The sequence below is a fragment of the Scyliorhinus torazame genome, chromosome 3 (genome assembly GCF_047496885.1).
Source record: "Scyliorhinus torazame isolate Kashiwa2021f chromosome 3, sScyTor2.1, whole genome shotgun sequence".
NCBI lineage: Eukaryota > Metazoa > Chordata > Chondrichthyes > Carcharhiniformes > Scyliorhinidae > Scyliorhinus > Scyliorhinus torazame.
Window position 1 is genome coordinate 135,776,157 of NC_092709.1, and position 13,809 is coordinate 135,789,965.

At 47.3% G+C, this 13,809-nt stretch overlaps 1 protein-coding gene across 1 annotated transcript in view; it reads right to left on the reverse strand.

Moving 5' to 3' along the window:
• prkg2 (protein kinase cGMP-dependent 2) overlaps positions 1 to 13,809 on the reverse strand; it is a 187,100-nt gene that overhangs the window by 145,254 nt on the left and 28,037 nt on the right. The window contains exon 4 of the mRNA XM_072496242.1: positions 5,596 to 6,135. Coding sequence (XP_072352343.1) covers positions 5,596 to 6,122 — 527 coding nt within the window. The 5' untranslated portion in view covers positions 6,123 to 6,135. The remainder of the gene's footprint in view (positions 1 to 5,595; positions 6,136 to 13,809) is intronic.

Sequence of the window (13,809 nt, forward strand, 5' to 3'; positions counted from 1 at the left end):
GTCTGTGCGGAGTCTGCACGTTCCCCTCGTGTGTGCGTGGGTTTCCTCCAGGAGCTCCGGTTTCCTCCCACAGTCCAAGGATGTGCAGGTTAGGTGGATTGGCCATGTTAAATTGCCCTTTGTGTCCAAAGGGGTTGGGTGGGGTTGCTGGATTACGGGTATGGGACAGAGATGTGGGCTTAAATGGGGTGCTCTTTCAAAGGGCCGGTGCAGACTCGATTGGCCTAATGGCCTCCTTCTGCACTATAAATTCTATGTCCATTCTATGTCTATGTAATTAACAAGTTGTTTAAAAGTGAGCTCACCATGGTTTGTAATCATTTACTTGTTTACATGTAGAGGGCTAATGGAACATTGTTATGATTGCTGGAGGTTGCCTGGAGTGTAAATAATTTTTGGGGGAGTGGTGTTTAGTCCTACCTGAACAGGTCATGTGGCATCTTAGTGTAATACAGATGATGTAATTAATGGGAGGAGCCAGGTCTGACTGTAGTTTTTGCAGTTTATCATGGAATTTCAGTCTGACAAGAGGGAAGGATTTGAAGCTGAACTGCAGTTTTGCCAAATGCTGCTGGGTTAAGCAGAAATTGGTTCAGCTCTTGAAAGGGTCTCTCTCTCCAAAGGTATCTCCACAACTAAGCAAGTAATCTGTTTGTTAACTTTATTTATAAATGAGCAGCAAGGTGGCACAGTGGTTAGCACTGCTGCTTCACAGAGCCGAGAACTCGGGTCCGATCCCGGCCCCGGGTCATTATCAGTGTGGAGTTTGCACATTTTCCCTGTGTCTGCGTGGGCCTCACCCCACAACCCAAAGATGTGCAGGGTAGGTGAAGTGGCCACGCTAAATTGCCCCTTAATTGGAAAAAAATAATTGGGTAATCTAAATATATTTTTTTAAACTTTATTTATCAGTGCCATTTGAACTGTGTGAGTTGCTTAATTGGAGTTAGTAGCAGGTATAGATAGTTAGTTCAAGTTTTTCCTTGTGTTTAAGAACTGTCTAACTGATCATTGTAAAACTATTTATTTGATGTTAATGTGATTAATTCTGTGTTTAAATTAAAGTTTATTTTAACATAAAAGACACGTGTTGGTCACAGTCACCATTCCTGGGGTGAAGTGTCCTTTCCTCACAGTTTTACTAATTTTTAAAAAATTGTTTGGAGTTCTTGCCCAGCATCCTAACAAATGTTAGGGTCTGATCCGGCACCCTAACAATTCATTAATACATTTGGAGATGGACTGACTAGTTAAAGTCAAAAACTGCTCAACTGAATGTTAACTTTTGCTGATACATTTATTTATACCTACTATCAGGAATTTTTTTTAAAAATCAAGTAAGTTGCAATGCAGCATCTGCGCAGCATAACCTGCAATAATGCTACTGAATCAGACGCTAAGATTAGCATTAATTTTGTCCTTAGCACTCAAAGGACAGAGCTGCACATGTCAGGGGATCAGAGACACGATTGTTTTCACTGATCAATCACAAGAGGGCCTGAAGAAAGTGGCCTGCAAAATATTTTCCAGTTCTTTCTGTTAGTACTTCAGAATTCTAGCATCTAGTATTTTGTTCTTGTCCCCTTATAAGGGGATGTATTTAAATTATTTTTGACTTTCCTTCTTTCGGGGTTCAGATCACAGTCCTTACCTGGTCCATTAGGTAGAGCCCACGACACAATGTACAGCCAAGCCATTGCCACTCAAACCTCTGCCAATGAGATTGAACAGGATGCCAAGGTTATACAGAGACTTTTAAAACTGGAGTGAAAGCTCAGGGATGGGAAGTAAGTCAACGTTAAGGACAAAGTTTGTGGTGAGTATAACAATCCATGTGAGTCTAGGAATAATGGTGTCTGGGAAGTGTTCCAAAGCTCCTCTTGGACTTCTACCCGTCTTGTCCCTGTTGACCCAGTGAATCCCAAATCTGCTGAGAGCAGACATGTGTTCCCTCATGGGCCTCTTAAAGTCCCCTCAAAATTACAGAGCAAATGCTACCCTATATTTAGAATTAAGTTATTTTTCTGCTTCAACCCACACTGTGACAGTGTGCTGTGTCGTGTCTCTGACAGCATTACAGGCCAGGTGCCCATTCCATCTCCAAGGTGTGGCCATGAGCACCATGAATGGAAACAACCTTGAGCCTGCATTTGGAGGTGGTGTCAACAGCAGAGTAAACCACCAAATGAGAATCTGAGCGACACAATTTCAGGTCCTTGAGTATGAGTCGGCAGGCTGATGCTGCTCTGCTACTGATCAAAATGGTGTAGAGTTAGAGCTGACTATCATCAGCATCCCATACCTCATGCCTACAGATGCTGTCATCAAGAGGTAGAATGTGGATCCGGAGAAGGAGATGAAGAATAACCCTTTGGGGGCTTTGTCATAATATACACCAGTATATCATGGTGCAGATACACACACACTGATGACACACAGCAAGACCAATCAACACACACAACACCGCAGCCAATCACCAGTTAGATCACACGCACTATAAAGACAGAGGGCATCAGTTTTCCCGGTCATTCGGGATGCAGCCTCTCAGAAGGACAGAGCTTACAGCTTACAGCACAGATCCTCACCATGTGCTGAGTGCATAGACTGGTTAGGACAGGCATAGGTCTTTAGTTTAATCTAACATCGTGTCAACCCACAGTGAAAGTATGTTCAACAGTTTCTAACTTAATAAAATCGTGTTGCACTATTTTAAGTGTTGGTGGCCTGTATGTGTTCCACGGATCCAGAGCACCCAACATATCACTCTTGAGATGAGAGTTCAAAAAAGTGAAATACCAGGATATGCTCAGATAGATATTAGTTAAATTATATACAGGCAAACCTTGCTGAACATCAGAGAGGTAGTGAAGGAGTACTGTATGAGCAGGAGGTGAGGGCAGGATAAGGGTATGTATGGTACTCTAGTGGTTATGCTACAGGACTAATAATACAGAAAATCTGAGTTTGAATCTAACAATGGAAGGTTGAGAATTTTAATTCAGTTGGAAAAACACAAAAATTTAAAATTGGTATCAGTAAAAAGAACTGACCATAAAGCTCTCATAGTGCTATAAAAACTCAGCTTAATCCTGATCTGGATTTGGTCGATATGTGATTCTAGTCTCATGTCAAAAGGAACTTCTGAGTTGGCCTATACTGCTTTATAGCAATACATAAAACTGCTACAAAGTCATACAGATTGTGGGCCATCACCACATCGCCACAGTCCCAGGGCAATCTGGATAGGCAATAAATGCTTTTCTTGCCAGTGATGCCCATGTCCTACAAATGATACAAAGAACAAGAGGGATTAACCCTGTGGTTAATGTCACATGGGCGGACATCCATGAAGCTAAGGCAAGATCTTACCTGCCGGGACACGCTCTGAAGAACAAGGATACATTTTCCTTTGCTGCGCCTGAGTGTAAATAATTTAAATGAGCGGACGATCCAGCAGGCTGTGTTGCGGGTGTTCATTCCTCCCTAATCACGTTCTCCATATATATGTCTCTCAGGGGAATATTTACCTCCAATTGTAAAAGAGGAAACTCTGTCCCAAAAGGTTAAATCTGATAGTAATACAAGGAGTATATGTTTAAGGACGCAGAAGCAGCACATCAGGTTTACTTAGCGCTTATTTTCCAAGATTTCTTCACATTGATGCTCGATTTGTGCATTCAGTAACTCTAATCTGGTGAATAATTTCAACCAGTTTTGTGATTAATGTCATAATAGCTCAATATCAGAACCACTAAATCTCCTGCTGGCTAGACTGAAAGCTGCTCACTTACCTGTATATTTTGTTTTGGCTTAGAGGGGGAGTGAGGTGTGTAGGTAGTCAGGTGCTATTCAGGTCAGGTCGGAACTTTAGCTAAGTGGTAGTTGGGTGATCAGGGGAGTAGCTGGGTCAGCTTGAGGGCACAGGCAGGATCAGCCTGGGTGTTTGGGGAGGGGGGTGTTAGTCAGGTTCGGCTGGGGGTGGCGGGTAATTGGGTGATCAGCTGTGCAGTTATCCAGATGTTAGACCAGCTTTTAATCTGTCAAACATTTCCTGGGTAACCATCAAGGCAAGTCTTGCGAATCTTTCCCAAATTTCAGACTCCAGCTCAGGGTTGGAGGCACTTGTGTAGGTTTCCCAGCAGGGAAATTGTCTAACATAAGTTTAAGCTCCCAGGGCAATTCCCACAAAGGTCTGCATATCAGGATTTCCACAAGGTCCAGACGTGCAGCTTCAGACATATATCCGGTCTCCGACGATCAAGATATCAGGAGATTTGGGGCAAAGTTTCTTCACTGTGAATTTCTCAGGTATTAGCACAAAGTCCAATGAGTGTCACATTGGTGTCGACAACCACTTCCAAAGCAAGAATCACCCCAAATAAACAGAATCGCAGAATACTACAGTGCAGAAGAGGCCCTTCGGCCCATCCATCTGCACTGATGCATGAAAGGCCCTGACCTGTCCACCTAATCCCACTTGCCAGCACTTGGCCCACAGCCTCGAATATTATGATGTGCCAAGTACTCATCCAGGCACTTTTTAAAGTATGTGAGGCATTCCGCCTCTACCACCCTCCCAGGTAGTGTATTCCAGACCGTCACCACTCTCTGGGTAAAAAAGATTTTCCTCAAATCCCCCTAAACCTCCCACCCCTCACTTTGAACTTGTGCCCCCTCATAACTGACCCTTCACCGAAGGGGAACAGCTGCGCCCTATCCACCATATCCATGCCCCTTATAATCTTGTACACCTCGATCAGGTCCCCCCTCAGTCTTCTCTGCTCCAGAGAAAACAACCCAAGCCTATCCAATCTCTCTTCATAACTTAAATGTTCCATCCCAGGCAACATCCTGGTGAATCTTCTCTGCACCCCCTCCAGTGCAATTACATCCTTCTTATCATATGGCGACCAGAATTGCACAGAGTACTCCAGCTATGGCCTCACCAAAGTTCTATACAGCTCCATAATGACCTCCCTGCTTTTGTAATCTATGCCCTGATAGATGAAAGCAAATGTCCCATATGCCTTTCCTATTAACCTGCCCGTCTTCCTTCAGAGACCTATGGACAAACACGCCAAGGTCCCTTTGTTCTTCGGAACTTCCCAATATCAGACCTTTCACAGTATACTTCCTTGTCAAATTGCTCCTTCCAAAGTGTATCACCTCATACTTTTCAGGGTTCGGTTCCATCTGCCACTTATCCACCCATTTGACCATCCTGTCTATATCTTCCTGCAAATCAAGACTCTCAACCTCACTGTTAACCATCTGGCAGGGAAATTGGCCATCAAAAAACAACTTCACTAAGTTCATAGTACATGATGAAAATAGGACTTGGATTGATGTTGAAGCTATAAATAATAATAATCTTGGGATCTGGCAAAGATCAAAAACTGCTTGAGCTTAATTTTTGGCATTTTATGATTTCATCTGAATCTCAGAATTAGAATGCCTCTCAATCGCTCCTTGATACTTAAATCTTCGAGGTTTACACATATGCTGTATGATCAAAACATTAATAAACAAAAATACTTTAATATGTGCTTGTCACGTTTCAAAAATAGCAGAGCAATATGGAAGGCAGGTCATTACCCTGAATCTTTTCGAAACCTGGCTCTTTCCAAAGAGAACTCTGGCAGTTTGTTGGAGTCATATGTCCTGGTACTGGGTTCTGCGGACACACCCTCCTTAGCGCCTCGCCTTCTGTTACCAATGTCTTTGAACAAACCTGTGCACTGATTCATAATCCTGTTAGCAGATCTAAGTGGTGATGGTGAGGACTGAAGAAGGACTCCACACTGAATTTTAACTACATCCTGCAGTTTGTTCAGCTGAATGCATTTGGCTTGTAATTCCGCTGTGATTTCAGCAATTACCCGGGTCTGCTTTATAATTTGGTTTTCCAGTTCTTGTATCCTGCACTCCTTCTCGTTCAATTGGTCACCTTTGCTTTTATTCTCCAGTTCAAGTTCCAATAATCTGTTGTGCAGGATTTCTACTGTGGCTTTAATATTTGCACCTGTCCCAGAGTCCCTCCAAAGCTTTGAGTTGTTAGAAAGGTTCACCATGTGGTCCTCCGGCTCGCGTGGTTGCTTGGATTTCACTAAGCCATTTCCCATTATGACTGGGGATCTGCAAACATACACACAACAATTTTCATGAGCTCTAAATCCGTGCAATCTCAATGTCTGAATCAGTACATGTAGAGAGGACAATAACTGACTCATATTGATCTTATTAGTTTGCCTTTGACAATGGTAATAAGTCAATTGATAGTAACTTAATGCATGTGGCTTTACCATAAAGTATCAAACCATTTAGATGGGGTTGCAGAGTTATGGGGATAGGGTGGAGGCGTGGGCTGAAGTAGGGTGCTCTTTCCAAGAGCTGGTGCAGACTCGATGGGCCGAATGGCCTCCTTCTGCACTGTAAATTCTATGATATTCTATGATATTCTATGACATGCACACAAACTAATCTGAATCTGCATAACGTCAAACAATGCTTTATTTTTCGTGATAACTCCAGGAATGAGAAATTGTCAAACTTAACTCAAAGAAAACTGATCCCCTTCTGTAATAAAGGGACAGTTGTGATTCCATATTATTATTTTTTTTAAAATAATTTTTATTCAAAATTTTTCACAGATTATCACAACAGAAAAATAGAACCCCCCCCTTTACACAAATAATAAAACAACAAGAACAAAAGTGCATAAATAAACAAATAAACGTTAAACAGTAAACAATAGGTCATCTCCTACCAGACACAAACTTACCCCCCCCCCCCACCCCGGGTTGCTGCTGCTGCTGACCATCTCCTAACGCTCCGCCAGGAAGTCTAGGAATGGCTGCCACCGCCTGAAGAACCCTTGCACAGATCCCCTTAAGGCAAATTTCACCTTCTCCAATTTAATGAACCCCGCCATGTCGTTGATCCAGGATTCCACGTTTGGGGGCCTTGCATCCTTCCACTGAAGCAGAATCCTTTGCCAGGCTACCAGGGACACAAAGGCCAGAATACCGGCCTCTTTCGCCTCCTGCACTCTCGGCTCGTCCGACTCCCCAAATATTGCGAGCCCCCAGCTAGGCCTAACCCTGGAATTCACTACCCTCGACACCGTCCTCGCTACGCCCCGCCAGAACTCCTCCAACGCTGGACATGCCCAGAACATGTGGGTGTGGTTTGCTGGGCTCCCCGAACACCTCGCACATCTGTCCTCACTCCCAAAAAAACGGCTCAGCCTTGCCCCGGTCATGTGCGCCCTGTGCAGCACCTTAAATTGTATCAGGCTGAGCCTCGTGCAAGAGGAGGAAGAGTTTACCCTTCCCAGGGCATCAACCCACATACCCTCGTCGATCTCCTCCCCCAGCTCCTCCTCCCACTTACCTTTTAACTCCTCCGCTGAGGCCTCCTCCTCCCCCTGCATCACCTGATAAGTTGCCGAGATCCTAACCCCTCCAACCCACCCCCCCAAAACCTCCCTGTCCTGGACCCTGCGCGCCGTCACCAGCGGAAACTCCACCACCTGTCGCCTAACGAACGCCCTTACCTGCATATATCTGAAAGCATTTCCAGGGGGGAGCCTGAATTTCTCCTCCAGCTCCCCAAGGCTCGCAAACTGCCCGTCTATGAACAGGTCCCCCATCCTCCTAATACCTGCCCTGTGCCAACTCAGAAACCCCCCATCCATTTTCCCCGAGACAAACCGATGGTTCTCCCGTATCGGGGACCACAACAAAGCCCCCACCTCCCCCTGTGGTGTCTCCATTGCCCCCAGGTTTTGAGGGTTGCCGCTATCACCGGGCTCGTCGTGTACCTCATCGGAGGAAGTGGCAGCGGTGCCGTCACCAGCGCCCCCAGGCTCGTGCCCACACAGGACGCCCATCTCCAGCCTCTTCCACCCCGCCCCCTCCCCCTCCATTACCCACTTACGTATCATCGCCACGTTGGCAGCCCAATAGTACCCACATAAGTTTGGCAACGCTAACCCCCCCCCTGTCCCTGCTCCGCTCCAAGAACACCCTTCTCACCCTCGGGGTCTTCTTCACCCATACAAACCCCATAATACTCCTGTTAACCCGCTTAAAGAAGGCCTTAGGGATCAGGATGGGGAGGCACTGAAACAAAAACAAAACCCTCGGGAGCACCGTCATTTTACCGACTGCACCCTACCCGCCAGGGAGAGCGGCAGCATATCCCACCTTCTGAACTCCTCCTCCATTTGCTCCACCAGCCTCGGTAAGTTGAGCTTATGCAGGGCCCCCCAGCTCCTAGCCACCTGAATCCCCAGGTATCCAAAACTTCTTTCTGCCCTTTTTAGCGGAAGCTCACCAATCCCCCTTTCCTGGTCTCCCGGGTGCACCACGAACAGCTCACTCTTCCCCATGTTGAGCTTATATCCCCAACTCCCTAAGGATCCACATCACCTCCGGCACTCCCCCCACCGGGTCCGCCACATACAATAGCAGATCGTCCACATACAATGATACCCGGTGTTCCTCCACCCCCCCCCCCCCCCCCCCCCCGCACCAACCTAGACTCCCTCAAAGCCATGGCCAGGGGCTCAATCGCCAGCGCAAAGAGCAGGGGGGATAGAGGACACCCCTGCCTCGTCCCTCGGTATAGCCGGAAATATTCTGACCTCCTCCTGTTCGAGGCCACACTCGCCACCGGGGCCTCGTACAGCAACCTCACCCAGCTGACGAACCCCTCCCTGAACCCAAACCTCCTCAAAACCTCCCACAGGTACCCCCACTCCACCCTATCAAAGGCCTTCTCCGCGTCCACAATCCTCAGTCCTCATGGCCAATACCTTTGCTCGCAGTTTCGCATCCACATTAAGGAGTGAGATCGGCCTATACGATCCGCACTGTACAGGGTCCTTGTCCCGCTTCAGAATGAGAGAAATCAGCGCCCGAGACATCGCCGGGTGCAGGACCCCCCCCCCACTTGCCTCATTGAAAGTCCTTACCAGCAGCGGGCCCAACAGGTCCACGTACTTCCTATAGAATTCCACCGGGAACCCATCTGGCCCCGGTGCCTTCCCCGCCTGCATACTCCCCAGTCCCTTGACCAGTTCCTCCAACCCAACCGGCACCCCCAGCCCCGCCACCTGCCCCTCCTCTACCCTCGGGAACCTCAGCCAGTCCAGAAAGCGACCCATTCCCCCCTCCTCCGATGGGGGCTCAGACCGATACAGTCCCTCGTAAAAGTCCCTGAAGACCCCATTAATACCCTCTCCGCACCATGCTCCCCTCTCCATCCCTAACTCCCTCGATCTCCCTCGCTGCCTCCCGCTTCCGAAGCTGGTGTGCCAGCATCCGGCTAGTCTTCTCTCTATACTCGTACACCGCCCCTTGCACCTTCCTCCATTGCACCTCCACCTTCCTGGTGGTCAACAGGTCGAACTTCGTCGCTCCTTGAGTAGTTCCTCCTCGGGGGCCTCTGAATACCTTCTATCTACCCTTACCATCTCCCCCACTAGCCTCTCCCTCTCTCTCTGTGGGCCCTAATGGAGATCAACTCACCCCTGATCACCGCCTTCAGCGCCTCTCAGACCACCCCTACCTGCACCTCCCCATTATCATTGGCCTCCAGGTACCTTTCTATACACCCCCGGACCCGCCCGCTCACCTTCTCGTCCGCCAACAACCCCACCTCCAAGCGCCACAGCAGGCGCTGGTCCCTCTCCTCCCCCAGCTCGAGATCCACCCAATGCTGGGCATGGTCAGAGATGGCTATCGCCGAATACTCCGTGTGCTCCACCCTCGGAGTCAGCGCTCTGCTCATTACAAAAAAGTCAATCCGAGAGTAGGCCTTATGAACATGGGAGAAGAATGAGAATTCCCTGGCCCCAGGCCTCACAAACCTCCACGGATCCACTCCTCCCATCTGGTCCATAAACCCCCTCAGCACCATGGCCTCCGCCGGCCTCCTGCCCGTCCTAGACGTAGAGCGATCCAATGCCGGATCCAGCACCATGTTGAACTCCCCCCCCCCCCCCCCCCCCCCATTATCAAGCCCCCTGTCTCCAAGTCCGGGATCCGGCCCAACATGCGCCGCATGAACCCCGCATCGTCCCAATTCGGGGCGTATACATTTACCAAGATCACCCGCTCCCCCTGCAGCTTACCACTGACCACCACATACCGACCTCCATTGTCTGCCACGATGCTCAACGCCTCAAACGACACCCGCTTCCCCATGATTCCATATTATTGAGTTATTGATAGAAATGTTATGCTTCAGAACAATTTACAAAATACAAGCTTAGTGCCTTAGCTTAAATCACATGACACAAGTATGATAATAATAATAATCTTTATTAGTGTCACAAGTAGGCTTACATTAACATTACAATGAGGTTACTGTGAAAACCCCCTAGTCGCCACACTCCGGCGCCTGTTCAGGTACACAGGGAGAGAATTCAGAATGTCCAATTCACCTAACAAGCATGACTTTCGGGACTTGTGGGAGGAAACTGGAGCACCCAGGGAAAATCCATGCAGACACAGGGAGAACATGCGGACTCCCCACAGACAGTGACCGAAGGCAGGAATTGAACCTGGGTCCCTGGCGCTGTGATGCAACAGTGCTACCATGCCGCCTCACAAAAGAGTAGCTACAATTGTGCTCTTTGCTTTTACTAGCTCCCTCTATCCTCCACAATCAGTTAGTTCATCAGTCAGAATCTCAACATGCCCCAGTGAATCAGTGAGTACGTTTTAAGCAATTTTGCATGGAAAATATGATTGTGACATACTTCAGCTTATAGCATCTTTGATTTTGCTACAAGATAGCAAGCTACTAAGATGGGCAGCATGGTAGCACAGTGATTAGCACTGTTGCTTTACAGCGCCAGGGTCCCAGGTTCGATACCTGGCTTGGGTCACTGTCTGTGCTGAGTCTGCACGTTCTCCCCATCCCGGCGTGGGTTTCTTCCGGGTGCTCCGGTTTCCTCCCACAGTCCCGAAAGACGTGCTGTTAGGTAATTTGGATATTCTGAAATCTCCCTCCGTGTATCTGAATAGGCGCCGGAATGTGGCGACGAGGGGTAAAATTTGTGACAATAAAGATTATTATATGATCAACAATAAATAGCTATGACTGGAAAACATCAAACTGACTCCTTGGCCTCAATTTTATGCGTTCAGTAAAATCAATGCAAAACCAACTAAGAACATGCCGAATTGAATCTATACAGTCTCACAGGGTTGAATCATCAGAATAATGAGCATAAGCTCTGAGCAAAGTGTCTTTGTCACACCATTAAGTGCAAGAGGACAGGCAGAGACAATCGGGCCAGCAACTCAAATTCAAAGGGATATAGCTCCTGAATGGCAAGCAAGTGGCTACAAATGTGGACAATCATTGTTGTAAGGGTCCAAGATGGATTATGCTTGCCATTCTTTGTGAAGACAACTATGTGGATAAAGATGTGCCAAGCAAAAGTTAATTGAAAACCACTGAGAAGAAAAATGATGGTTGTGGTGCAGCAACCAATTTACTCTTTATTAGCACAGTGGGCTAAACAGCTGGCTTGTAATGCAGAACAAGGCAGCAGTGCAGGTTCAATTCCCGTACCGGCCTCCCCGAACAGGCGCCGAAATGTGGCGACTAGGGGCTTTTCACACTAACTTCATTGAAGCCTACTTGTGACAATAAGCGATTATTATTAAAGTGAATGTGACACTGCACGAGGTGGTGGAAGGAAGGTTCCCCCACAGAACAGAACAGAACAGGAGGGCACCATATTTAACCAGGAAATTGAGACTCTGTTGGATAATCTGTGCAGTCACTATATGGCTATAACAAAGCTGTTCCACGCTCTCATGGGTCTTGCTGGCCAGGGAAGATCTACCTCCTCATAAACTGACATCCCATTTTCATGGGGATGTTGTTGTAAGATTCCCCGCTTGCAAACAAGCCTCTGGTAATTGTTTGGTGCATCTGTAAAAAAAACAGCTAAATGTCTGATCTGGCACATTTCAATTGGCTGGCTTGCAAGGATCAAGTGGAGCAAAGGTTTAATGCAATAGCAACCATCCTGGCCACAGAAGTGCCATGGAGCAAGTCATCTGCATGCCTCTTTCTAAGGGATCATGCAGCCATTGGGTTGTGCAGAGTTGATGGGCAGAAAGGCCTCATTGTATGTTTTAGTATTTTGCAACAATTGGTATATTTCTTGACTTTATTATCTTACCTATAAATGTTGCCATTGTTACATACAATTGCAATTCCACCAAATGAAAACTAGATTGTTGATTCTGTATCATTCAATGGTAATTTGATGTCCTTAATCTACAGACACCTCAATCAAAAAGAGGGGAAATATGTTTGCTTTGCAGTGCCACGCTGACTCCCTAGGGGTAGACACTGCCACAGGCCACTACCTGTGTAACCCATGTTTTTTCCAAATGATATCAAAGGGGAAACGGCAGCAGGTTGCACAGGCAGCAGCCCACAGTATAAAAATGAGTAGGCTTACATTAACACTGCAATGAAGTTATTGTGAAAAGCACCTAGTCGCCACATTCCGGTGCCTGTTCAGGTACATGGGGCGTCATTCTCCGCCGGCGGGAGTCTCCGTTCTGCCGGCGCTCGGGGGTTTCCCGACGGCGTGGGGGTGCCCCACAATGGGAAACCCCATTGACCGGCCGGTGTTACGGAGACTCCCGCCGGCCGGTCGGCGCAGAAATGTGGCGGGGCGGGTAGGAGAATTTCGCCCCAGGATAGAGAATTCAGAATGTCCAAATTACCTAACAGCACGTCTTTCGGGACTTGTGGGAGGAAACTGGACCGCCCGGAGGAAACCCACGCAGACACAGGGCGAACGTGCAGACTCCGCACAGACAGTGACCCAAGCTAACCACTGTGCTGAACGGGGAATTGTACACAAGTCTGTGAATCACTGCTTGAAGTGAATCATAGAATCGTAGAATTTACAGTGCAGAAGGAGGCCATTCGACTCGAGTCTGCACTGGCCCTCGGAAAGAGACCCTATTTAAGCCCACACCTCCAACCTATATCCGTAACCCAGTAACCCCACCTAGACTTTTTGGACACTAAGGGCAATTTAGCATGGCCAATCCACCTAATCCTGCACATCTTTGGACTGTGGGAGGAACTGGAGCACCCGGAGGAAACCCATGCCGACACAGGGAAAACGTGCAGTCTCTGCACAGGTACTGACCCAAGCCAGAAATCAAACCTGGCACCCTCTAGCTACAAAGCAACAGTGCGCTACAATGCCGCCCATGGGGCAACATGAAATCATCTTTTCCCCATATTGCTTACCAGGTGATTTAATTTTGCAGGACCAACTAATGTTCTTGCTCCGTTAACAGTGGCTGTAGCTCTCTGAAACGTAAGAGTGAGTATGCAATAGCAGGTCTGTAAATAACTAACCTCTCTCTGCAAGTGAACATTTTATGTTGAAACTGACCTTTGCTATTGGCTCCGTCTCTTCAAAATTTTAGAGGTTCCTACTTTAAAATACTTTCCATTCAAACAAACAAAGGCTTATGATAAAAATGACTACAATATAAAGAAAAATCAAGACAGCTGTGAAGTGTCAGGCTTAAGGACAGCCTAATTCACCCTTTCCGTCCAAATTCTTCCTCAGAGCGCCTCGATTCTGAGCACGTCACAAACCAAAAGAGCAAAGATCAAGTGATTTATAACCATAGTCCTCACGCTTACAATTAGTTTAGTACCACATGTTCGCAGACATTTAAAGGCAATAATAAAAGCAAAAGACTGTGGACGTTGGAAATCTGAAATAAAAACAAAGTGCAGTTCTGG